Genomic DNA, 26944 nt, shown 5'->3' with positions numbered 1-26944 from the left:
ATTTGTCTACTCCCCATCACATGCTCAAATGCCACTCCAATCGTAGATACCTGTCACCCCTTTTTAGTACCCCTTCATCGTAAACCTCCTGCTCCAGTCTCTTCCACTAACATGTGTATGTGTTCACTATGAAAAAATTTCGTGTGCATGGATGTTTATGACAATAAAAGGTGATTCTTTTTCTTCTCTCTTGTATTCTTTTCTCCCGAATTTCACATTTGATCTCAACTTTCTCAGATTGTTTATTTATCTGTTGTTGTTGTTGTCTTTTTTAAAGCTCTCTCATCCACCTTTTCATTGCCGCATACAACAGTACACCCAACATGTGCTGGTACCCACATAATTTAATTTAATCATTTCGCATGCGCTTCTTCTTCGGCTGGAGGCGCGTACAGATGACGTAGTAGCATTTTTAATCGTCAACTTTTAACTCTACTTTATTGATAAAACAATTTAAGACAAGGGCAGCTGAAACAGTGCTGTACATAAATACAATTCCAGCCTAAAACATAAGTACAATTATGCATAGTTTCTGTATATATCAATAACGAAAACACGTTTTATTACTTCCATCAATAATGTATTTATTATGTAGCTAGTCGACAGTGTTTTCGTCAAAACGACGGCAAACGTACAAGATACCTAACTAGATGGGTCGTTGTAAATGTCTCACTTCAATGTGGATTTGCACATAGTGGGTGAATTATAATCCATAGCATTCTCAATATCTTTAGACACTTTCCACTAATTGTACAAATATAATTGTAACATACACTATTAATCATGCATCATCTTAATCATTTTTTTTTCTCACACCTCCTCAAAAGCTTCTCTATGTTGTTGCTTGTTTGCACTCCATTATTAAAATATGAGTGTTGGTGTGAATTTGGTAAGAGAAGTACTGAAAATTTGAAGCGTCTCATTATGTCAAAAGTACATTACTGGTGTTGCCTTTACCGATGGCTCGGATTTTTAGAAATCAACGTGGCTGCTTCGTCACACTCTTTTGACCTACATGTTTTTTTCCTCATTTGACTCGATCTTAATTTACATAAACTCGAGGCGTTAATTGTGTGCGTGTGTGTGTGTGTGGAAAAAAGTTGGACAAAATACAAGAAAACACAACCAAGTATTGTCGTGGAAGTATTTAGATTTCCAACGCTTCTTTGGAGGCACCACCGTCTGACTCCTGTCGCCTTGTTTTCCTGTGACGCTGCAGGCAGACTCACTAAAGACTGTGAACTCCTGCACAACATCCACACTTTGGCGTGTGTCCGTGTATGCGTGTGTTTTAGGGGAAATTAACAACCAAACAATGTGCCTCGCTACCTTTGACGTGACTTAAAACCCCTCTTGAAATGGAAAATAACTCCGTAGAAGATGAGTGCGTGGATTCGGGAGCAGAAACTGCAGGGTGAGTAGCGAAAAACGGGAAAATAAATCACTAACGGTTGCTCGAATAAACAACATAGGCATTGCACACATGGAACAAGTAATAGGATTTTGACATACTAATAATGTTATTGAAATGCATGTTTTTCAGACATTAGTCACAAAATGGACCTCATGAGGGGTATGTTACTGTTGCTGTGGCCCCTCAAAAAATCTAGCATGAGCAATCTCATGAGATCCAACAGAAGTTACATTTATTTTACATTAGTCAGCTCTGTTCCTTAAATTACAATAGAACCTGTCCACCAGAGAGCGCTACGTTCGCCCATTCAAAGCATGCAGCGACTGCCCTGCTTCTGAAATTAACTGCAATAAACAAATTCAATAGTAAAGAGTTAAAATCCCCCCAATAAAGAAATACATATTTTGTCTGTATATTTCGGGTTGAATAAATATAATATGTGGAGAGTTTATTACAAATATTTTTTTCTTCACATACTTGTATTTAAAGCATTAAAATATCTAAAATTCAGGGTCTAATAATGATAATGATGACAAACAAAATACTCCTTAAAATTTATTTTATGAGAAAAATTTGTCCACGAGATGGTGCTAATTTTTGGCACATTCAAAGCATGCAGCAATGTGCCACACCTACAATTTCCCACGGGGACGCCTTACTATAATTAATATTTATATGTATATTTTAGGCTGAAACATGTTTACTTATTAAATATTAATATTTGGGGATTTCGTTAAAAGTACTTTTGCGTTTCTGTTTCGTTTTTCATTACAAAATAATTATTGACTCATTTAAAGTGGGGGGTGGGGCAATATTAATACATCCTATTTTCAACCCATCTCAGGGCTCAATAATCAGTATCATAGTATGCTAATACTCCAATTTTATTTTAATGAGAAACATTTTTTAAATTCTAATTTAAAAAGTATTGTTGTTAACATAATTGCGTTTAAGTGGTTAAAATCCAACCCAAAATATATTTAAAATATAAATATAAAATATTTATTTGGGAATTTTATTAGAAATATATATTTTTTGTTTTGTTTTTCGTACTAGCATTTAAAGATTGAGTGATTGTGTAATTTAAAGTGGATAGAAATATGACTTTGCCCATATTTTTGCCCATTTTAGGGCCTAAAAACATTAATAGTATACTCTGAAATCTATTTTGTGGAAGTTTTTTTAAGGTATTTGTGGGAACTCGCCCATAAAGCGTTAAAATCTCCCCAAAAATATAATTTGACTCATTTAAAGTAGTATAAATTATGAGTTGATCATATTTTTACCCACGTCAGAGCCTTATAGTAATAATAATAGGATAATACTCTTTCAAATTTAATTTTATGGAGATTTAAAAAGAAAAAACAAATATTTTTTTGTATTCAGAATGACCTTTATTGGGTTTAAAAATCACCCAAAATATAAAAAACATTTCATGTGTGTTATATTGGATCTCATCAGATTACATAGACATTCCTAATATTGTGGTAGATTAGATGAGCAAATCAGTAATCCAGATGATGGTGAGGATTAACATGTTCACTTTTCTATTTGCTGAGTGTGTGCATGCGTGCGTGCGTGTGTGTTCCTGCGTGTGTTGTGGCGTCACAATTAGCTGCATCCCTAATCTTTACCCGCATCGCGTCCTTTTCGATTAAGGATTTTCCCGCAAATGGGATTAGTGGCAGGGTGGCTGGATTAAATTACATCACAATAAACCTTGACACAAAATGGGCGTGGCAAAGAAACATTCAGTCTTTGGAGGTAGTAGCCCCTTTTACACTGCTTTTTTACACTTATTGTACTGTTCTCTTTAAATAGCGCTGACACGGTATCAAAGTCGAACTAGCAATTTTCCATCTTGGGAGAGTGTATCCCCTGTTTTTACCCCATCTTTTTCCCCCCTAATGTCTCTGTTTTGTGTAAATGGGAATAACACGGAATGGCGGTACAAATTTGACTCAACAGATTTCCGACTTTAGCGCTAGCAGTCCCTTGCGCGACCCATCAAAGCCAAATATTTTCCCTTTTTGCCCGTCTCGCTGTTCGGTATAAACCGCACTAACACGGAATGGGGGTACGAAGTCAACGCAGCACTTTTCTACCTCGGCGGTAGTAGCCCTGTTTTTTTTCCCAGCTTCTTCCCCCATGTCACTTTTATGTATAAATAGTACTGACATGGAACGGGAGTATAAAATCAACTAATTTTTCCGCCTTCGGAGGTCGTAACCGGCGGAATGGCAGTACCAAGTCGGCCCAGGAATTTTCCGACGCCTTTCCTCCCCACTTTTTGATCGTCGTCCCAGCATCCAAAGTTGGAGCAAATGCGGGCAAGCGGGAAGCAGTTCAAATCTGAAAGTTATCCCTGCTTTTCTCATCTTTTATTTGCATTTTGGGGACATTTTGCGATGGAGCGTCTTGAAAGTTTAACGACAGGAGGTACTATTCCAGGGACGGGACCACACAGGATGTGCATATTTTGGAATTCAAAAGCCCTCTGAGTGTCTTCCAAAAAGTGGACGAAAGAGGTTGGTGTTAATCCAAAACTGTCAGGTCATACAAGAGTCAAGTCTCAAGTCTGTTGTTGTTTTCCTTACTGCTGGTGGCCATTATTGTCTTTGGACGCAGCCGGCCGAGTTACAAAATTGCTTCTGTCTGTTCCAAATTGTCACTTTGACGTCTATTTATTGTATTTGTTTTCCTCTTTCCATCCTCCCAGTGCGCCACGGTCTCATTAGTGGTGTCCACAGACAAGAGACAAAAAATCCTTTTGAGTGCAAACACCCCTAAAAAGGCATCATGCTGGGCCATGACATTGGCTGGTGACCCGTCCAGGGTGTACCCTGCTTCTCTCGCTTTCATTCGTCCATGCCTTTCAAACAGAACTCAGCTAAGTGTGTCTGTCTGTTCACACAGACGTTGTTACGGCATCGATCAGATCATGAGACGCTGTGACAATTGCTTTCAACGCAATCGCTTCACACCCTGGTTTGCTGCGTTCCGCGACCGCCACACGCACAGGCAGCGTTATGCCCTCTGATACTATGTCTGAAGTCTGCAAATTTCACAGGTCAACGTTGACCTGAGAAAAAAAGTTTCGGGCGAAATTTTAGTTTGGGCAAAAGTTGGCATTAGTTTGCGCAAGAGTTCTGGGCAAAGGTTTACATTGGTCTGAGGCAACAGTTCACATTGGTATGGGGACAGGAGTTGGGTAAAGGTTTACACTGGTTTGGGAGAAACTCCAGATTGGTTTGGCTAAAGGTTTAGATAAGCTTGGGCAAAAGTTCACATAGGTTTGGGCAAAGATTTGGGGCAAAAGTTTAGATTGGTTTAGGCAAAGGTTTAGTTTAGATTTTCTGGTGTTTTGACAACCATATTAATATAAATGAACTCATTCTACTTTGTCCTCTGCAGGTCTGATTATAGTTCCTTGTCATCTACTAGCAGTAAGTACAACACACACAAACGCACAAGTAGTGATTCAAATATTTAAAAAAAAAAAAAAAAAAACATTATTTCTTTAGGGGAAAAAAAATCATCCCTCAATTAATATCCTCAATAACATCAGTGGATGGTTGATGGTGTCAGCAGGTCCACTCGTTAGCTTTGTGGGTCATGATGAGGATTAGAGCCAATAGCAGATTGTTAATCTGCAACACAGGAAGTCCGACTGTGTGTGTGTTTATGTGTGTCACATGGTCGTGCAGCTACGAAGCAAAATACTGTTAATTATCACTGACGCGGCTAAAGCAGCAGCTCGCATTGGTGTCATGATTGGTGGTATCGTGATTGGTGGAGTGTTACCATGGTTACAAGGAGCATCCTTGTGTCTCCATGAGTTTAGAAATGTTTGGGCAAAATTCTAGGTAGAATTAGGCAAACAGTTTAGATAGGATTGGGGCAAAAGGTTTGGGCAAATGTTTAGGTATTTGTTGGCAAAGGTTCAGATTGGTGCGGGCAAAAGTTTAGAACGGTTTGAGGAAAAGTTGCAATTGTTTTGGGAAAAGCATTTAAGGTTAAGGTTTGGGCAAAAGTTTAGAAAGGGTCGAGAAGAGGTTTTGAGCAAACGTTTAGGTGGATTTGGGCAAATTGTTTTGACAAGCCATTTGCTAGCTTTGAACAAACATTTAGATATGTTTGGACAAAAGGTTTAGACTGGTTTCAGCAAAAGTTGACATAAATTAGGGCACAAGTAAAGATAGGTTGTCAGAGTGATAAATGTGTATGCACCAAACAGAGGTGCACAGAGGTCACTCTGCAACAGCAACAAGACGCCAATGGAGACATGCGCTAATACACTAGTGCGTGTGTACGTGTTATGAATAGCATGGTGCGTGTAGTAAAACACGTGTGAGTTGTTAAGCAGACACAGTTGCTCCTGTGCAAAGGAGCATTCGAAGTAAAAAAATGTGTGTCAAACTTAGATAGCTCGGATGAGGCAAATGGTTTGCGCAAAAGTTGAAATTGGCTTGGGCAAAGTACATTGGTTCGTTCAGGCAAAGGGTTTGGGGAAAAGTTTAGAAAGGTTTACACCAAGCTTTTGGGGAAATGTTTAGAATGGTTTGAGCAAAAATAAATAAATAAAGGTTTGGCCAAAACATTAGGTAGAACTGGGCAAAAATTTGGGGGGCAAGGTTGAGAAAGGTTTGGGCAAAGGTTTTGGGAAAAAGTTTAGAATGGTTTGGGCAAAACTTTAGGTAGGATTAGGCAAAAATTTGGGGGTAAGGTTTGGGCAAAAGTTTAAATTGGTCTTGGGTAAAGTTTTGACCGAAGGTTTAGATAGGACTGGGAAAAATCTTTGGGAAGAACTTTCGATAGGATTGGGCTGAACCTTTGGGCAAAAAGTTTGGAATGTTTTGGCCAAAATGTTAGGGCAAACGTTTTGATAGGACTTGGCTACAGGTTTTGCCACAAGTTTACACTTAGACAGTCAGACACACACACATATATGCTGTACATGTGCTCCAGGAGGATGTGTTGGGTTGTGTAGTTCCTGGAAATCATGAAAGTACTACAATTTTTTGTAGGTGATTGGAAGCTTGTAGTTCCAGAAAGTCGCAAGAAATAACCAGCAGCTTGTTTATTTGTGCAGGCGACATGTGGATGCACGACCTCCAGCGGGACCCCTTCCTGGTGAGCGTGCACTTGATCGCAGACCCGGGCGAGGGCCGCGTCCTTCAGCATGCGGCTGACGGCGTGCTGAGGTGGCTCCACCCTGAGCTGCAGCTTTTCAGGGTGTCGGAGCGCGCCACCTCCTCCGAGTGCCCCCGACCCAAGCAGCACCATATGCACCGGGGGGGTGCCCCCCAACCGGCACTGGCGGTAATTTTGTTCCTCTTGCAAGGCGACGGGGGCAGGGAGAAGCTGGGACACCCACCTTGGCAGTACCATCACAGCGAGAAGGTGAGCCGAGGGCGGCAGTCGGGGGCAGCGTCCACACAGGATTTTTTCACACTGGGACCCAGCACCCCGCTGTGGGCCCTGAGGAGGGTGCACTATGGTAAAGGGACACTGCGTTTGACGCTGTACTGTTGCTATGACAACTATGTCCACACGGTGCGCTTGTACAAGCGTCTGCTGGGCCGCCGGGTGGCCCACAAGACACCCGACTTCTGCTTCCTGGTGGTGTATGCCAACCCTCTCCTGGAGGTCCAGATGGCTTTCAGGAGGCTGCCCAGAGGGAGGAGCCCAGCCCCGCTGGACTCAGCCTTGCTTGAAGTGAGGGTGCAAGATGTGGGGGCCCTGGTGCCACTCCTGCCCAATGCGTGCAGGCCCATTAGTGCCATGAGGTGGCAGACGCAAGACTACGACGGAAATCAAATACTACTGCAGGTTAGAACCTCGTCTCTAGTCTTGCATTCTCTTTTGTCTGGTCTTCACTTCTCTGGTCATCTTCAATTTTCTTTTCTATGTTCTTTTCTTACCTTTTTATCTCTGGGCTTCTCCGGTTTTCTCCTCTCCGGTCTTCTTTCTTTCGTCTTCTCTTGTCTTCTCTCATCTTCACTCATAGGGTTGGGCATCGTTTGAACTTCAGCAATTCCGGTCCCAATTCCTGTTCCTCATTTCGATTTCCCTCATTCCCGTTCCAAACGATTCCCGATTCAGATTCTTTTAGGGGGGTGGGTCAAAAACGTTTGCATGGTTTAAATAAGGGGTGTCCAAATTATGAACATCCATTTTCTTAGCAGCCCAGAGCATCGACTAAAATGAACATTTGACTCAGGGTTCTTTATAACCAGTATCAATATCAAACCTATGAACTAAAACGCATTCATTCATTAATCTTCCGACCCGCTTATCCCCACTTGGGTCGCAGGCGCGCTGGAGCCTGTCTCAGCTGATTCTGGGCGAGAGGCGGGGTACACCCTGAACTGGTCACCAGCCAATCGCAGGCCACATACAGTATAAACAAACAACCATTCGCACTCACATTCACACCTACAGGCAAGTTGGAGGCTTCAATTAACCTACCCTGCATGTTTTTGGGATGTGGGAGGAAACCGGAGTACCCGGAGAAAACCCACACAGGCACGGGGAGAACATGCAAACTCCTCACAGCTGAGGCCGGATTTGAACCCGGGTCCTCAGAACTGTGAGGCAGGTGTGCTAACCAGTCGTCCGCCGTGCCGCAACTAAAAGGCTAAAAGGTGTGTGTAACTAATCCAGTTGACTTAATAGTCATTCATTAATGTTTCAGCAAAAAAAAATATAGCATTGTTAAAATTGTTATTTGTAACTTTTTTTTAATCACAGCAAATGGTTGGTGTGTGCAAGTTTTAACTTTAATTCATGTTTTAAGCATGTAGACTTTTATTTTGAAGGGTACGCACCGGAAGTGGGCATTTTGGCACGAAAGGGAACTTCCCACGACATTGGTGAAAACGAAAGTAAAACGAGACGGCATATAAAAAAAGAGTAATGAATGGAACCAAATGCTCTGTAAAACGTTGATTCCTTTACCTACCCACCAAAAATAAATGGTAAAAGAATTTACATTTTATTTTTGTCTCTGTCATCAGCTCTTATGTTGGTCACTATCAGTTTCCAATGTGGGGGTGGTATTTGCGGGTCCAGGTGGCAGGAGATTAGTTTGGAAAATTGAACCAGATTAAGCATCAATCCATTAGCGCTATTGGAGGCTAACAATGTGCTAATGTGTGGTGACAACCATGTTCAAGTGACAGATGCTCTTAAGCCCATTTTACACCTGGAAAGTGGCTACATCTGCGAGAATCGCTCTCAATGTAACAGGGCGGGAGGAGTCAGTGTCGGGGCGAGATGAGTACCGAAATCTGCACTTTTTTTGGATCCGACCGAATTTGGTCAGTACTGCCAACTACACTCGCTTAAAATCAATCCGTCCGTTTCAGTACATACGCGCCGGTTGTGACTGTGCACGTGGGGTGAGCGGAAGAGTGGGCCAAGATCCACGTGCCACGCAAGAGCGTAATGACGTCACTCACGCCGGTTCACTTGCTTTCACAACAAACCAGTTGATCGATTTTTTTTCTGCCGCTGAACCTGTCGTCAAGGGGGTGAGGGGGGACTTTTGCGCTGTTTATTATAACTGACACTGAGATCTACAGTGGGTACGGAAAGTATTCAGACCCCGTTAAAGTGTTCATTCTTTGTTATTTTGCAGCCGTTTGCTAAAATAATTTAAGTTCATTTTTTCCCTCATTAATGTACACACAGCACCCCATATTGACAGAAGAAAAATTCCATTGTTGCCATTTTTGCAGATTTATTAAAAAAAGAAAAACTGAAATAGCCAAAGGCTGTTTAACTACTGTTTTGGAGTTGCGCATTGTTAGATCGAGCAAGCTAAGTCTGACAAATGTGTTTGAAGTCCGGGATTCATATGAGACAATCTTTAAACTAGGTACAAAACAGCGAAAACAACAGAGGAGGTCCAGCAGCTTGCCAGTGTTGTACTGTATTACATATGTGCATCGTGAAAAGGTTGGCTTTTTAACTTGCATTAGTTATCATAAAACATATTACAATTACTGTTTATCTTCATTCCTTGTGCAGTTCATTGAAAGTAAGTTTGCTTTGCACTTTGTATTTTGTAATACAGGTACTTTAATATTGTTCGTATTATTTATACTATTTTATTCATTTGTAAAATATTACACCTGTATTTTTACTCTATCCTCGCTTGCTCATATGTTTTCAACACTTTTTTTTTTTTTTGTCAAAGTTTATATGAGTATCCAAAACAGGTACCGTCGAGTACTGGTATCGGGAATTGGTACCGTACCAGTTCAAATGTGAACGGTACTAATCCCTAGTGTTGGGTTTTCAAATGTCACACCCTGGTCCTGGCTTTCCAATAATCCCGTTTCAGACAGATACGAACTCAGAAGCCTGAACATTGGCAGGTCAATTTTAATACTCCTTTTCGTATCAGTCCTTTCACACGGAACAGCAAAAAAGGTAAAAGCTAGGTTTGATGTCCACTTTAGGTTCACACTGAACACTCCAATTTGGTTTTGATCCAGATCAAAGCCCCTATCACACAGACTACCCCCAAAGCCAAATAATAGGAGAGTCACCTGTAATGTACCTTTCACACAGAACAGAAAAACATGAAAATGCTGGCTTTGTCAGACAGTGTGAAAGTGGCCTCTGTATACATGGTCACTTTGCCACACAGCGTAGTTCAATTTGATTCTAATCCAGATTAGGAAACCTCTGGAATTAGAAAATGTGTGGGCCACTGTAACTGTATTTGTACCTTTCACGCACAAAGCACAAAGACAGCTTCAGCAGGTAGCTTGAACGGGACCAAGTGAACTGAGATCACTTTGTGTTCACACTGATCCTTATCAAAACCCCTTTTCCACAGACTACCTCCGAAGCTGGAATAGATAGGATTGTTGTGCACTGGTGGAGGTCATGGAGGTTAATCTGCTCTGTTTCTCCCATCCTGTTTTAGGTGCAAGGTGCTCAGAGGAGCCATCACCATCATCATCCCCATCGGGCAACCCCCAACCACAGGGTTCCGCATCATCAGGCGTCACTGCGCTCCCTCCCTTTATGCGGCAACGAGCACTTCTATCCTGAGTGGTGGTGCCAGGACTGCTGGGGAAATGGCGGACGCTCCGACTCACTCTTCTCGCTGCCCAACCTTAGCTCATCACCAGTTCCCCCGGCCAGCCCCCCTCGCCGGGAACGCCGCGGCCGCTCCCTGCGGCGGAGCGCTTCCTTTGTTCCGCCTTTCCGCCTCAACGTGGACACCCTGGTGGGCGCAGAGGAGACGGACGTAGACACGGGGACCACGGTCAGAGCGGGCGGTGTTGACCTCAGCGTGGTGTCGGCGTACGCCCACCAAGCTGGCCCACCAGCGCCCCACTCGCGGCATCTCGATCCAGAGCATGTGACAGCCCTGCCAGAGCGGACAAAGGATGGGAAAGGCTCCACGGGACCCCTCAATGGGGGAGACCATGAAGCGCTTGAAGAAGGCTGCGCAGAGGAAGACCTCGAGGAATTCTACATTTGATGTGTAGCACTATGCTGCCCCCTGGTGTGAATTATTTGGAGTCATTTATTTCTGTTGTGCAAGTGGGCGGTTATCAAGCACTGCTCCAATGGCTCACACTAATTTAAATTATGCTAATTTGATCATGTACATCAGTTGCACGATTTAAATGTGATAAATTAATGCAAATTTCCCATTTTCTTTTTGAAAATAATAAAATGTCACATTTAACATTTAATTTTTGTCACATTTTTCCACCAAGTGTAGCACGAGTATGCCCTTAACATAAATGTTACAACAACATATAAATTCAGATTTAATGGAGTGTGTGTTAAGTTAATGTACATATAAAGCTGAATTTTTTTTCCATTTGTTTAACAATACTTTTTTTTTTTTTTACATACTTTGGCCTGGTGGAGAAACAAAGATAGACAGACGCATCATCAAATAAATATAGTAGATATTCTACATTCCGATTACACCAGAGATGGACACTCAGTTGACACTTCATTAGGTACATGTCAAGCAAAAGTCAACACTATATTTGTTAAGGCGAGATTTAATTTTTACACAAGATGTTATTGTGCATGTGTACCTAATGAAGTGACCGGTGAGTGTAGACGCACGTATAAAAAAATAAAATTATTTTTGGGACTTTCACGTCACGATCAAGTCCAACACTGACGTCTTGTGTTCCCTTTGTGTATTACACTTCCTCCGCCGGCTGACCATTAGTTGGAATCGACTGCAGCAATTAACTGAAGATTGCGTCAACCGCAAGTGTTTGACAGGTGTCAGTCATCCTGGTATACCTAAAACAGCATCTATCCTGGAACAGCGCACAGGGGGGAAAAAAGGGGCTTCTTTTGTCACTGGAACGTTCCACCAGTTTGTCAGTGAAACATTTCCACCAATTTGTCACGAGAATCACGTTTCGCCATTGTGTCATTCGAATGGTGGAACGTTACGCCGTTGTCAGCATCACCGGTCGTCAACCTCACTAACACATTGCAGCATTTTGTCAACCTCCTCACGTGTGTGTTCCAACTGTTTTGTCCACGCCATTCACTCCCGGTGGTCACTGCGGGGCAGAACGCTCCACCAGCTTCCCGAGCATGGCCAAGAAGGCCTGGTTGAAGGCGTTGGTGGCATCCAGCTCCTGTCTCCTGAGCGCCTCCTCCGTCTCTCTGGACAGTCTCATCTCTTCCAGGGCTAGCTGGAAGTGTTCGGCCCGCTGCTGGAGCTGGAGCTCCAGAAGGCGGACGGCGCGCTCCTGCTGCGCCTCCTCCACGCGGTGGTGAACCACGTCGGCCGAGTGGATCTCGCGCAGGACGCCCACCAAGTCAGAGTCGCGCGGCGTCCTCCGACGTCCATCTGGGGGGACATGACAGGGTGAAAAGTACAAATGAACTCAGCACAGTCTGCAATTTTGAGCCGTTTCCTGGGATCCTTTTAAGACTAAGTACTGCTGCTGCTATTTGACTCACTATGTGGTAATAGTCGCATTACTTACTAAGCTTTGGCGGTGAAAATTCCGGCACACTGACATCGGCGTCTTCGTCCGCATCAGAGTCCACCACGGAGTGTTGTGACGGGGTGGCCATGGATTCTGGAGGGGCCACAGGGTCACCTTTGGGGCTCAACGGCTCCTCCAAAGATGGACTTTCCAATGTAGGGCTCAAGTCTTGAAGGAATTCACTGTTAATTGGTTTATTTCTGTCCATCAAAACCCCTTTTTATTCAAATCAAGTTAAAAGAAAATAGAAAACATGAATTAAAATGTACGGATTACATTGTCCATTAATTAAAGTAGTAAATAGTCATTCATCGCTATATGTATGTTTTTTTTTGTCATTGTGTATTTAAAATGGCATAAATATCAAAAACATCTTGTCAGAGGTGCAACAACTAATTTATTATTAAATTAATCAACAACTACTTTGATAATCGATTAATCGTTTCAGAGGTTTTTTTTGGTTTTTTTTACACCATCAAGTGACATGTCAGCAAGGCTCATTAGTCTCCTTTTAAAACTATTGATCTTTTTTGTAACCGCTCAAAGCAAATATAAAATGTAAACGTTTTGTATTTCTTGTTAAGGAACGAAGCACGAAGATAAGTTGGTGTAAAGTGTGGAGCGTACCGTTGTCGATGATGACTTCCAGGAAAGTGGAGTCGTCGTCCCGGGCGCGGCCGCCGGCGTCTCCTCCCCGGTGGTTACGGCGGCGGCGGCGTCCGTAGATGTCGTCCATGTGTCCGAACCACTTCCAGGTCTTGCGGCTGGAGCCCCCGCGGCCGCTGCTCTCTTTGATGGCCCGGTAGTCGCTCTTTAGCTTCTTGAGCTTCTCGCGACACTGGCGGAAGGTCCGCTCGTAGCCCAACGAGGCCATTCGCTGGGCCAGCTCGCGGTACACCTTCTCGTTGCGGGTGCCGTCCAGCTCCACTTGGATCTTCTCGTCGGACACCAGCACCAGGAACTGCGTCACCTCGCTAACCGACCACGGGACGGTCTTCTGCGGCGCCATTGTGGTGGCAAAAGAAGAAGAACCCCAAAAGAAGGCGGACGACGTGGACGAGTTTGTTGTTGTTGTTGTTGTTGTTTTTTTTTACTGCGGTTCCAGTTACTCTACTGATGTAAATAAGCCTCGACAGTCGCGCAGTGATGACGTAGAAGTGTGTGTCTGCTCCACCAATGAGCGACCGGGACAGTTATTGACGTCGCCCTTGCGTTATTAGGATTCCCACAAGTTTCTAGGCAGAACACACCCCGCAGCAACATGATTGGCTCCTGCGTCGCGGAAGGGCAGGCTAAGCAGATGTAACGAGATGACTATCCCAAACATGTTGAAGACGTTTGTACGAAATGAAAACAAAGACGTTCGTTATGGTTAGGTTTAGGGCTAAGGTTGGGGCTCAAGGCGGTTTGGGGTTGGTTAAGGTTAAGATTAAGGTGGTTGGGGTAAGGCAGTAGGGCGTGGTCTACGAGGAAACAACAGCCAATGATAGTGCACCAGTGCGTGTCTTGGAGCCAGTAATATTGGAGCAGGGCGTGTCCTCCCTAGAAACTGCGTGGGTATCTTCATAACGCTAGTATGTTTTTTCTATATACAATCTTTATTGAAGAACTAAATTGACAAAACAAACAAACAACAAATAGATATGGTCAAGCACAAGTCACCGATGTTTGAAAACTCCAAATATTTCCACACTTGAATGCTAAATGATAATATAACCTTAAAAAATAACTGACTTCATTCTTATATTTACAGTTTTATCTGTTGATTTATTGACTTATGTATTAATTTATATTTCCATCGTTTACTCATTGAATCCATGTTTAAATGTATTTAGTAATTTATGGATTAACTGATATATGTATTCATGTATTGCTTAATATTTATTTATTTATTCATTCATTTATTCATTTACTTGACATTGATTGACATTTATTCAGTCCTTTTTCTTTTTGTATTCGGTCATTTTATTAATTTATTTCCTTTCTCGTTTATTTATTTATTTAGTCACTTTTATTTATTGGGCACTTATTATTCATTCATTTTCCATTCCGCTTAGAGTTGCGGACGTACTGGAGACTCTCCCAGCTATCTTTGGGCAGGAGGCGGGGTACACCCTGAACTGGTCGCCAGCCAATCGCAGGTCACATATACACCCCGATTCTAATGAAGTTGGGACGTTGTGTTAAACATAAATAAAAACAGAATACAATGATTTGCAAATCATGTTCAACCTATATTTAATTGATACACTACAAAGACAAGATGTTTAATGTTCAAACTGATAAACTTGATTGTTTTCAGCAAATAATCATTAACTTAGAATTTTATGGCTGCAACACGTTCCAAAAAAGCTGGGACAGGTGGCAAAAAAGAATGCTCATCAAACACCTGTTTGGAACATCCCACAGGTGAACAGGCTAATTGGGAACAGGTGGGTGCCATGTTGGGTATAAAAGGAGCTTCCCTGAATTGCTCAGTCATTCACAAGCAAAGATGGGGCGAGGTTCACCTCTTTGTGAACAAGTGCGTGAGAAAATAGTTGAACAGTTTAAGGACAATGTTTCTCAATGTACAATTGCAAGGAATTTAGGGATTTCATCGTCTACGGTCCATAATATCATCAAAAGGTTCAGAGAATCTGGAGAAATCACTGCATGTAAGCGGCAAGGCCGAAAACCAACATTGAATACCCGTGACCTTCGATCCCTCAGGCGGCACTGCATCAAAAACCGACTTCAATGTGTAAAGGATATCACCACATGGGCTCAGGAACACTTCAGAAACCCAATGTCAGTAAATACAGTTCGGCGCTACATCCGGAAGTGCAACTTAAAACTCTACTATGCAAAGCAAAAGCCATTTATAAACAACACCCAGAAACGCCGCCGGCTTCTCTGGGCACGAGCTCATCTAAGATGGACTGATGCAAAGTGGAAAAGTGTTCTGTGGTCCGACGAGTCCACATTTCAAATTGTTTTGGGAAATTGTGGATGTCGTGTCCTCCTTTCCGAAGAGGAAAAGAACCATCAGGACTGTTATGGACGCAAAGTTCAAAAGCCAGCATCTGTGATGGTATGGGGCTGTGTTAGTGCCAATGGCATGGGTAACTTACACATCTGTGAAGGCACCATTAATGCTGAAAGGTACATACAGGTTTTGGAGAAACATATGCTGCCATCCAAGCAACGTCTTTTTCATGCACGCCCCTGCTTATTTCAGCAAGACAATGCCAAACTCATTTCGGCCGCTTGTATCCGGGATCTTGTTCTTTTGGTCACGACCAACACCATAGGTGAGGGTAGGAACGTAGATCGACCGGTAAATTGAGAGCTTCGCCTTTCGGCTTAGCACCTTCTTTACCACAACAGACCGATACAAAGTCCGGATCACTTCAGCCGTTGCACCGAACCGCCTGTTGATCTCCCGTTCCATTCTCCCCTCTCTCGTGAACAAGACCCCAAGACACTTGAACTTCTCCACTTGGGGGATCTCATCCCCCGACCCGGAGAGGGCACTCCACCCTTATCCGACTGACGACCATGGTCTCAGATTTGGAGGTGCTGATTTTAATCCCAGCCGCTTCACACTCGGCTGTGATCCGCTCCAGTGAGAGTTGTTGATCACAGCTTGATGAAGCCAACAGAACCACATCATCTGCAAAAAGCAGAGATGCAATAATCGGTCATCCAGGAGGGGATCAGAGTAGATCCACTGCTCCTCCACATTGAGAGGAGCCAGATGAGGTGGCTCGGGCATCTATTTAGGATGCCTCCTGGACGCCTCCCTGCTGAGGTGTTCCGGGCACGTCCCACCGGGAGGAGACCCCGGGGACGACCCAGGACATGCTGGAGACACGCTCTCGGCTTGCCTGGGAACGCCTCGGGAAAATGCAATCCAATAAATTTACTCATCATAGGGGTCTTTTTGCTGTGCTTTGTGTTCCCTCACCTCAGACCTGTTTGCCATGGGTGACCCTACCAGGGGCATAAAGCCCCAGACAACTTAGCTCCTAGGATCATTGGGACACACAAACCCCTCCACCACGATAAGGTAACCATTTTATTCCAGGAGGGGAATAAAATCTATACATATACATATACTTTCCTTTATTTTATGTATTTTTATTTATCTATTGAGTTATTTTCTTTCTGTTTTAATTATTTCTGTGTTTTATATGTATTTTGAGTATTTTTATGTATTTACATTTTTTTTATTCTTTGGCATATCGTTTTTATTAAGTCCTATTTATTTATTTATTTTTATTTTACTCTCCATGTCCATATCTATTTATTTCAATAGTGATATTTTTTGCATACTTCTTTATTTGTTTGCATATTTGTTATTATTATTTCCTCCTTTTTATTGATTTATGGACTTAATTATTTATTGGGTGACTTTTACTTATTGTTGAAGTCATTGGTGTGAGTGTGTGTGTGTGTGTGTGTGCGTGCGTGCGTGCGCGTGTAGTCCTATTTATTCATTGATTTTATTTTTTCATTATTATTGAGTGAAAGAGAAATGATGTGTGCTGAGGTCAAACTGTCACACAGGCATTAAAAAAAAGGAAAGAACAGCTAATAGAATTTGGAATGGTGAAGCAATAAGGGAGTTGTCGTGAGGACTTTCGAGGCTCACGTTTGAAACTTGTCGGCCATCTGGCAGGTCTTAAATGCGTGTCCACATTCCCGCGCGCTTTGGGATTTGTCCCCGCTCGTTCCCATGCTCCTTTTCTCGCCGCCGCCCGGCACGCTCACGTCGCCGTGATGCGGAGCCGGCGTGGGGCGGCTCCACTGCGTCTAATCCTCGGCAGCGGCGGCGTACCTGGCACATCGCGATGGCGACGCCGCGCTCACCCCTAATCCACCGGCCGGCATCTCGGCCCCCCACAAACAACAGCAGCGCATCCACAATACGTTGGGCTCACAAAGGACGGAAGTGTCTTTGATGCTCCTGAAATATGTTTTAGGTTGAGGACTTGTGTCTTTAACATTTATGCTTATATGCATGTTATGTTCACTGAAGACTTTTCAATGTTGACAAAAGTGCATGTTAGGTTAATTGCGGACGAAAGAGTCTTTGACGTTTCTGCAAATATGTGAGGTTCGTTAAAACGTCTTCAGTGATGACAAAAAGACAAATGTAATGTTCGCTGAGGAGTTAAAGTTTATTTGATGTTTATGGAAAAATTTATGTTGTGTCTTTAATACATGCTATTTTATGTTAGTTTATAGAGGTACAGTATGTGAGGTTCATTGAAGACATTTAAAACATTTAACTGAGTACTAAAGTGTGTTTGATGTTTGTGAAAATATGTATGTTAGGTTCATTGAAGACTTCAATGTTGAAAACAAAGAACCAACACACATAAAATGTCTGTTTCCAATCATACATACTGTATGTTGGGTTGAGGGAGGACTAAAGTGTCTTTGGTGTTTTGTTCAACTCTAAAAGGTCTTTGATATTTATGTGAATGTCTTTGATGTTTCTAAAACTACTTGGTGACTGAGGGCTAAAAAGTGACTTTGATGTTCCTGAAAATGTGCGTTCGGTTCATTTGAAGAATCTTCACTCTGAGAATTTTTTTATTCCACTGAACTCTAAAAGGTCTTTGATGTTTATGAGAACATGTATGTTAAGTTGAGCAAATAAGGTTCAATGCTTAACAGAAGTATGTTTTTGTCCATCGGACTCTAAATGACATTTGATGCTTATTAGAACATGTAAGTTTGAGTCAGGAAGATGTAACGTGTGTTTGATGTTTATGAAAATAAGAACGCTTGGCTCCTTGACGACTAAAACGTCTTTGAAGCTCATGAAAAGTGATTTTCATGAAAATACCTACACTGGAGTTGACTTAAGGCTAAAGTGTCTTTGGTGTTTATGAAAATATAGACATTAGGTTCATTTGGGCGGCACGGTGGCCGACTGGTTAGAGCGTCAGCCTCACAGTTCTGAGGTGCGGGGTTCAATCCCCGTCCCCGCCTGTGTGGAGTTTGCATGTTCTCCCCGTGCCTGCGTGGGTTTTCTCCGGGCACTCCGGTTTCCTCCCACATCCCCAAAAACATGCATTAATTGGAGACTCTAAATTGCCCGTAGGCATGACTGTGAGTGCGAATGGTTGTTTGTTTCGATGTGCCCTGCGATTGGCTGGCAACCAGTTCAGGGTGTACCCCGCCTCCTGCCCGATGACAGCTGGGATAGGCTCCAGCACGCCCGCGACCCTAGTGAGGAGAAGCGGCTCAGAAAATGGATGGATGGGTTCATTTGAATAATCTTGAGTGTTGACAAAAAAAACAACAGGTTAACCGAGGACTAAAGTGTTTGATATTTCTGAAAATTCGTACATTGGGTTGATTTGGTATTAAAGCATCTTTGATTTTTATGATGCGTACGTTAGGTTCATTGCGGACTCTTAAGGTAACGAAAACAAGTATGTTGGGCTGACTGAGGGCTGAAGTGTCTTTGATATTTGTGAAAACCGATAGCGTACTCCTGTATGTTATGTTCATGGAAGACTGTCTTTGATTTTAGCTTGTATGAGAGTGTGGAAGGATTGTGGAGGGCGGGAGTAATCTCCCTGGCACCGCCCACCCGGTGGTTCCCTGCAGCCGCGGAGGCCGGCGCCCATCGCGTACCCCCGGCTGACCGGCCTTGGCTGGTACGGAAGTCGGTGGTACGGACATCGCCGCCAGAGTCCGCCACCACCGCCGGCAGCAGCAGGATCTTGGACCTGAGGGCCCCCCCCTCTTTAAAGTGGTCTCATGAGTCAGTGCAGGAAAGAGCGAACAACTGCAAGCAGCTGGAAGCAGGTAGGCTCCTCATTTCATTCATTATTATTAGGTGACCAACATATTAGGAAAATGCCTCGTAATTATTAATCATGACAAATGAGTTAATACGATCATTCACCATAAACTACAACTACATTTGACACTTTTTATTATATAATTATAAATGAATATTCATTAAATGGATTTTGTACTTAAACCAAAATATAATACAAAAAAATAGAATTTTAAACAAAACCTTTTTTTTTTTACATATTAAAACTATATATTAATTATTAAAAATACAATGTTTTTTAAAAAAATGGTTAATTAAAAAAAATTAAAATCACAATAATCACAACCTAACCACAACATCAGAATCAGAGTCACCTAGTATGTTAAAACACACAAGGAATTTCTAGTAGTACAGAAAACAAGCCACTATGACAAAATACACATTTAGGACATACAAATACAAGTAGTCATTGATCAAAGGTTACCAGTAAGGTAATGCTGATACAAAGACAATTGTGCAAATAATGCAGTCTTCAAGCAATTTAAAGTGACTAGTAGTGCGATAATTGTGAAAATGGTGCAGAGTCCTCAAGCACTTAATTAAGTGGCCAGCGGTGATCAACAACAGAATGACGACGTTACAATGAGTACGGTAATAACGTAATAATATCCCAACAGAGATGTTCAAAATTGGCAGCATGTCACCATGGAATTCTAAGGCAACTGTTTTAAGAAGATAATCCAAAGATGAATGATTAATGGTTAGTAGAAAGATGAATGGTTATTAATAAATAATCAATTGACAATTAAATATTGATTAATACAGTAGTAGATAGATGAAAAACAGCAGAAAAAATGTGTTTGTCGCTCCAACCACATATATATATATATATATATATACACACACACACTTACTTACATAGATTTACGTAGATACATATGTAAATGTTTATATATGTATACTTATAGACGTACATACACATTTACATATATATAAATATACACACATACTATATATATATATTAGTATATAGGTCTATTATAGATAAATACAAATCAAAAATAAAAAAAAAGATTTCACACATCACACATTTTGTTTGTTTCCTAAAAAGTGATGCTTTTGAAGATAAGGATTCTGCCCGACACCAGCGATATTTACAACAAAAATGAGATTAACATAATTTGTTAACATGTTGTATATTTATTGTTGGTGAAATTTATGATTTTCATGGTTATTATGTACAACATAATTCATTGAAATAATTGATCAGTCTCCAAAACATCATTGTGTCAGTTCACATGCCATTACAGTACTGCTATTATGTGTAGCATATACTTACGATTACGTAGTATCTAGTGAAATGTATATCAGATTTAAGATGAAACCAACGTAAAGATTCCTGACGCTCAAAGCAAAGTGAAATGGAAGCCTGATCAAAGTTATTATGGCGGCTCTGATCTGATACTATTGCTCACAGCGGTAAATGACTTAAACTGCACGGAAATAGTTAAAGGTCCATATTGAGTGTTTGTTCTCTGTTGTGTTTTCCAGAACTTTTGAACATTGAGATGTGTCGCCTGCCTGCGTCCGCCATCCTGGCTGTACTCTGCTTGGCGTCCCCGCTCCACAGCAGCAGTAGCCTCCAGGTCGGCCTGAGGTATCGACAGGGCAGCTTCGCTGTGGCCTTGTATCGTGCCGTGGCCGACGCTCGCGCCGACGCCAACCTGGTGGTGTCGCCGTTCGGCGTGGCCGCCGCCCTGGGACTACTGCAGCTCGGCGCCCGGGGCAACACCAGGGCCCAGCTGGAGGCCGGCCTGGGTTACGACGTCAACGGTAACTCACAGACCGGTCAGCGCCGTTGGTGCCAGGCGGTGTGCAGTGGCGCAATTGCTCGCTCGCCAGGGGCCGTGATACCCGCCTCCGTGCACCGCGCTGCTAATCTCATTACACACACGCCTCCTTGGAGGCCACTGGGTTGAGAGGTCGCCGCGGTTCATTACAAACAGGATGAGAACTGCCAGCTAAGTCCAACGCCATCCTTCGCCCACACCCAATGACTTAAACTAAAATATTTTGAGAATTAGCGTCATTCATCTGTCTAGTATATATATATATGCTTCAAATTTAGTAGCAATCGGAGAAAAACTGTTGGAGCAGTTAATCTTTGATAGACCCCTAGAAATGGCCAAAAATGACCTTGTAAGTGCCGCTTCAAACCAAAATGGCCGACTTCCTGTCTATTCGGGAATAGCTCCTTGAGGCATTATTGTGGGTCTACTCATGATTGACCCCGGGAACTGCCCTGAGAATGTCCGATCTCGGAAGCTAACCAGGGTCGGTCCTGGCTAGTACTTGGATGGGAGATCACCTAGGAATACCAGGTGCTGGGGTTGGGCAGTAGGCCAATTACCTGGTCGCGTAAAAACTACGGATTACAGAAACCGCAATTGCGGCCTTATGTGCCTCACGGCACTGAGAGCTCTGAAATTTTTTTTAAAAAACCTTATTTGACGTGTACCAAAACAATAAGGTGGAACTGGCTTTGAGGGCTGAATTTTCCAAGAAATTTGAAGGACCCCTAGAAATAAACCAAAATGACCCTAAAATGCTGTGTCTTTTCAGCCATGGCTTCTTGAGACTTTTTTGTGGGTTTACTATGACAGACATCCACCGAAATTGCCTTCGGGGGCCAAAATTCCAAACAATGGTGGACCCCTGGAAATAGCCATGGCTACACTAAAAGCCCACTTCAAAGCAAAATGTCCCATTTCTTGTGTCTTTTCGGGCACGGTTTCTTGAGACATTTTTCTGGGTCTATTCATGATAGAAGTATACCAAATTTTATGTGGCTTCCTAAAGTTGGCTTTGGGGGCTGAATTTTCCCAACTGTGTTTGCCTGCAGACGCTCAGGTTCGAGAGCTGCTGCTGCTGCAGTGGCATGCTGAGATGAGCAACAGCAGCAGTCCAATGGCGCCCCAGGGCGCGTGGCTACGGCAGACGTGCATCCTGTTGGTGCAGAGAAGCATCAAACTCGCTGCTGGATTCGCTCAGAATGTTGAAGCCTGGGCAGATGTCAGCGTGATGAGAGATAACCAACTGCAGAACAACAACACGCGCAAAGGTTAGCCTAACAATTAGCAATCACAGGCTAACAGGTAGCATCCACAGGCTAACAAATGGCATCATTAGGCTAATAAGTTGTATCACCAGGCTAAGATCTAGATGGTTAACAAGGAGAATTCTATGCTCACAACTAGCATCCTCAGGCTTAAAAGTATCATATTCACATTAACAAGTAGAGTCCATACGGTAAAACGTAGCATCAGGCTAACAAATAGAACTCCAGGCCAAAAACTAGCATCGAAAGGCTAACAACTAGAATCCCAAGGCTAACAATTACCACCAGGCTGAAAAGTATAATTGTAATGCTAACTAGTAGCATCACAATATTTAAAACTAATATCCACAAGCTAACAACTAGCATCCATCCATCTTGAGGCTAATAAGTAAACTCCCCAGGGTAACAATCAGAATCCTCAGGCTAACAACTAGCATCTTTAGACTAACAAATACCATCACTTGGACAACAAAAATGCCCCCTCAGGCTGACAACTAGCTTCACCAAGGAGCACAAGGCAACACCTGTGCTAATAAATAGCATCCACAGGCTAACAAGTAGAATCACCAGGCTAATGAGTAGAATCCTCAGGCTAAAAACTGACATCCACAGGTTAATGAGTAGCATCCTCAGACTAACAAGTAGCATCTACATGCTATTAACTAGCATCACCGGGCTAACAAATAGCACCCTCAGGCTAATCAGTAGCATTCCCAAGCTCACAAGTAGAATCGCCACGTTAACAACGAGCATCATAAAGCTAACAAATAGCATCACCAGGCTAACAAGTAGTACCCTAATGCTAGCAACTATCATCCTTTGGTTTTCATCATAACATGTTAAGTACTGAGCACGATCAATGGTTCCATGTGTCCAGACGAGACATGGTTCCCCCTGCAGGCCGGAAGTAGCAGTGGTGACCTGTCTGGGTCTGGCGAAGTTCAACATGCGGAGGCTTCATCATTGTTATCGTCAACGCCATCATCATCATTATCATCCAGCCAGCAGATGACGGTGTTGAGCACGGTGGCATTCCGGGGCGCATGGCAAAAGCAATTTCACGCCGTCAACACACACAACCTCCACTTCCTGCTCCTGGATGGCACGACTATCAAAGTACCCATGATGCACCAGGCTACTGAGGTCCGCTTTGGTAAGGAACCAATGCCAGTTGCTAGCCTGGCAATGCAAACTGTAAGCCTAAGAATATTATTTTGCTCAAGTACAGAAGTATTGACTGTGCTGTACTAGCTTGGCATTGTTATCCGGCGGATTGTACTTGTTGGCCCGAGGATCCGCAAACGTTGAATCAAGCCAACTGAACTGTTTGTTGAAGACGTTTCACCGTTTAAAAAACAAGAACAGTCCAGTTGCCTTGATTCAACCTTTGCAGATTACCATGACCTGGACAACTGAGAATCAGGCATGTTATCCTGGGATCTTACTTGTTAGCCTTCAGATGATATTTGTTTGCCTGCTAATTGCGAAACTGCAGATTCTACTCGTTAATCCTGAGGGTGCTTATGATCATCATGTATATGCCAGTTGTTAGCCTAAGGATGCTAGTTGTTAACCTGGTGATTGTACTGTAGTATAAACTTTGGATTGTATGTTGCTAGTTTTTACTCTGGTGATGTTACTTGCTAGCATGTAGTTACTATTTGTTAACTTGTAGATTTTACTCGTAAGCCAACACATCCGACCGAATGTGTTGGCTGGTTAGTTAAAACACAGTAGTGGCTATGCTGTATTAGCCTGGAGTGTCTAAAATTGATATGCTTGTGTTCCTGTTCAGGTCAGTTCCTAACGCTATCAAACCAAAGGTACTCGGTCCTTGATCTTCCCTATTCGGGTCTGTCACTGAGCCTCCAGGTGGTCCTCCCTTTGGATCGTAAGATCCCTCTGTCCTCCTTGGAGGCTCAGCTGAGCTTTCACCAAGTGTCCTCTTGGGAGGCCGGCCTACGCAGGACCAAGATGGACGTCTTCCTGCCCAGGTGACCAATCACCGGGCATCATCCTTACGACAAACATTGTTTCCCTGTTCTCAATTTATGTACGTTCAGGTTTAAGATGCACAACAAGCTGAACTTGAGGTCCACACTTCCTGCTGTGGGAATCAGAGACGCCTTCAACCCGACAGATGCAGACTTTTCGGGAATTTCAGGTCTGTGCATCCAGGCTACGTGAACAACTAACTACATGTCTGATAGCAGTTCCAACAAGCCGACTGGTTGTTTGTGTGCGCAGCTGAGGACTCACTCTATGTGTCCGATGCCTTCCACGACGTCACCATCGAAGTCACGGAGGAAGGAACCAAGGCGGCCGCCGCCACAGGTAAGAGATGTCATGGCATTGCCTGAATTAAAAAGATCTATTCAATTATATTTGTGACGTAGCATGTACCTGTTCCAAGAAATATTTTTTTTTTCATGCAAGATCAGACCTAAATTCATGGAGAAAAGCAAAGATTGCCAGATTCCCACTTATTTTGAGGTAGCGCGTAGGCATGAACAAACCATCCAAGGTGACGTCATAGATCGAAAAGCAGTGATGTAAAAATGTCATGGACTTACCAGATTTATAAAAATGTACTTATTTTTGACATAACCCGTATTTGATCCAAAAGACCTGACATTTCCGGCAAGATCACACTCGACATCATTGATAGAAAAGCAATGGTGTATCAAAGATGTCTTAGCATTGCTGAATTTAAAAGTATTTACGTAAGCTCATTTTGACATAACACGTTATCCATCCAGAAATCATAGACGTTTTCCACAGCAACATCAAACGTCTGTCAGTTCTTTGTTTTTGGGTCTGGTGCCCCTCATTTTCCTCTTGATAATACCCCATAGATTCTCAATGACGTTTAGATCTGGCAAGTTGGCTGGCCAGTCAAGCACTGTGATGGCATGGGCATCAAACCAGGTTTTGGTGCTTCTGGCGATATGGGGAGGGGCCAGGTCCTGCTGGAAGATGAAATCTGCATCTCCATACAGATCCTCAGCAGAAGGAATCATGAGGTCCTCTAAAACATTCTGGTAGGCTGTTGCGGTGAGCTTGGATTTAAGAAAGCATAATTTACCAACACCTACACTGGACATTGCACCCCAAATCATCACTGACTGTGGATATTTCACACTGGACCTCGAGCAGCTTGGGTTCTGTTCTTCACCCATCTTCCTCCAAACCCTTGGACCTTGATTCCCGAATGAAAGGCACACTTTACTTTCATCGGAAAAGAGGACCTTTGACCACTGGCCAACAGGCCAGTCCTTCTTCTCCTTGGCCCATTTGAGACGCTTCGTACGTTGGCTCAGAAGTGGCTTGACCCGAGGATCCTGACAGTTGTAGGCCATCTCCCAGATGCATCTAAGTGTGGTGGTTTTTGAATGTGAACAGCAAGCCTCCTTAGCTATGAACTTTTGTGGCTTACCCATCCAGTGGAGGGTATCAATGATTGCCTTCTGGCCAGTTGTCAAGTCTGCAGTCTTCCCCATGTTGAACCCAATAATAAACTGAAGCAATTTAATGACACCTGGGGAAACCTGTGCAGGTGCTTTGAGTTGAGTAGAGGATTAGTGTTTGACACTCAGTTTAAAACATTTATGGCCTGCATAGTTTGGGCTGATTTCTTCACAGTATTCAAATTTTTCGAATTACTGGGTTGAATGTGTGCGTTTTATGAGCTGGAAGCCCAAATTATGTAAAAATAAAATACTTGAAATAGTTTAAATTGTGTGCCCTGAATCTATAATCCATGAAAGTTGAACTTCTTGAATTGAATCATGGAAATAAACTTTTCCATGATACTATTTTTTTTTTTGGAAAGGGTGTGTATTGTATTTTATTGTTTCATAAAATCCTTGCTTTGGGCCCCTGTATGACTAAGATGCAAAAAATTGCTCATCAATACTAGAAAGTTGCTCCTCAAATGACAAAATGATGAGCAAAACGGCTCATCATAGAAAAAAATATTTTGAGCTTGGCATGTATCCATTTCACAGGATCTAAGTCAAATCTATGGATATCATGACATTGTTATATCAAAAGAATATTTTGTTGTTTTTAATCAAGTAAAACCTTTAAAATGTCATGTTTCAGCCATGGTGCTACTGAAGCGTTCTCGCTCTCCCGTCTTCAAGGCAGACCGCCCTTTCCTGTTCCTGCTGAGGCACATTAAAACAGGTACACTGTTTTTAGAGGTTATCTCTTTTGTTAGCATCGACGCGCCTCACAGTGCTTCCCCTTACTTCGCATCATACTCCCCGATCGTGATTGCAAAAGCGAAGCTTATAGTCTGTGTGTAGGACTATGCCCCTGGCGATTGTGGGGAATGTCGTCCCCAAACAGACTAGCTTTTCCATGTTATATTTATGATGTACGAATGGATTGAAGACATTATGATAACTGCGTATTTTTTCAACAGGATCCATTTTGTTTATGGGCCGAGTGATGAACCCCGCCGACCAATCTCTTTGAGATGTTTGTGATGTGACACACATACATCCACACACAGTATTTATTTTGCAGGCACTTCTGGAAGAGGGACTATTTTTGTAAATGTGTAAATAAAATTTTAATACATTTTTTTTTTACACTTGCTATGCCTTTTGTTTTTTCTTTTG

The 26944-nt window shown here is 42.8% G+C and overlaps 3 protein-coding genes and 1 long non-coding RNA gene across 6 annotated transcripts; 2 read left to right on the top strand and 2 right to left on the bottom strand.

Annotated features, from left to right (window-relative positions):
- Positions 1–1162: 1162 nt before the first annotated feature.
- On the top strand, positions 1163–11136 carry LOC133486902 (protein FAM124A). Of its 2 annotated transcripts, XM_061792729.1 has the most exons (5): positions 1163–1414; positions 1544–1573; positions 4829–4860; positions 6507–7246; positions 10356–11136. In XM_061792729.1, the coding sequence occupies exons 4-5, from the start codon at positions 6512–6514 to the stop codon at positions 10917–10919; spliced, it is 1299 nt and encodes a 432-aa protein (XP_061648713.1). In that variant the 5' UTR covers positions 1163–1414; positions 1544–1573; positions 4829–4860; positions 6507–6511; the 3' UTR covers positions 10920–11136. The 2 variants fall into 2 exon arrangements, with proteins under 2 accessions (XP_061648713.1, XP_061648712.1); XM_061792728.1 differs by lacking the exon at positions 1544–1573.
- Positions 11137–11201: 65 nt separating this feature from the next.
- Positions 11202–13588, bottom strand: LOC133486903 (zinc finger and SCAN domain-containing protein 20-like). Of its 2 annotated transcripts, none has more exons than XM_061792730.1 (3): positions 13042–13588; positions 12412–12630; positions 11202–12272 (listed from the first exon to the last, which is right to left on the bottom strand). In XM_061792730.1, exons 1-3 carry the CDS (start codon positions 13421–13423, stop codon positions 11977–11979), a joined length of 897 nt encoding a protein of 298 aa, XP_061648714.1. In that variant the 5' UTR covers positions 13424–13588; the 3' UTR covers positions 11202–11976. The 2 variants fall into 2 exon arrangements, with proteins under 2 accessions (XP_061648714.1, XP_061648715.1); XM_061792731.1 differs by having other exon boundaries at positions 12412–12582.
- Positions 13589–18896: 5308 nt separating this feature from the next.
- Positions 18897–26919, top strand: serpine3 (serpin peptidase inhibitor, clade E (nexin, plasminogen activator inhibitor type 1), member 3). Its single transcript, XM_061792006.1, has 9 exons — positions 18897–19224; positions 20750–21031; positions 22101–22319; positions 23194–23469; positions 24112–24310; positions 24380–24480; positions 24564–24650; positions 26421–26504; positions 26746–26919. Exons 1-9 carry the CDS (start codon positions 18912–18914, stop codon positions 26796–26798), a joined length of 1614 nt encoding a protein of 537 aa, XP_061647990.1. The 5' UTR covers positions 18897–18911; the 3' UTR covers positions 26799–26919.
- Positions 19338–23378, bottom strand: LOC133486602 (uncharacterized). The gene is made up of 2 exons (XR_009791078.1): positions 23238–23378; positions 19338–22294 (listed from the first exon to the last, which is right to left on the bottom strand). It is a non-coding gene; the product is annotated as an uncharacterized LOC133486602 (long non-coding RNA).
- Positions 26920–26944: the final 25 nt, after the last annotated feature.

This window comes from Phyllopteryx taeniolatus, chromosome 12, assembly GCF_024500385.1.
Source record: "Phyllopteryx taeniolatus isolate TA_2022b chromosome 12, UOR_Ptae_1.2, whole genome shotgun sequence".
NCBI lineage: Eukaryota > Metazoa > Chordata > Actinopteri > Syngnathiformes > Syngnathidae > Phyllopteryx > Phyllopteryx taeniolatus.
This window is presented reverse-complemented; position numbering and strand designations above follow the sequence as displayed.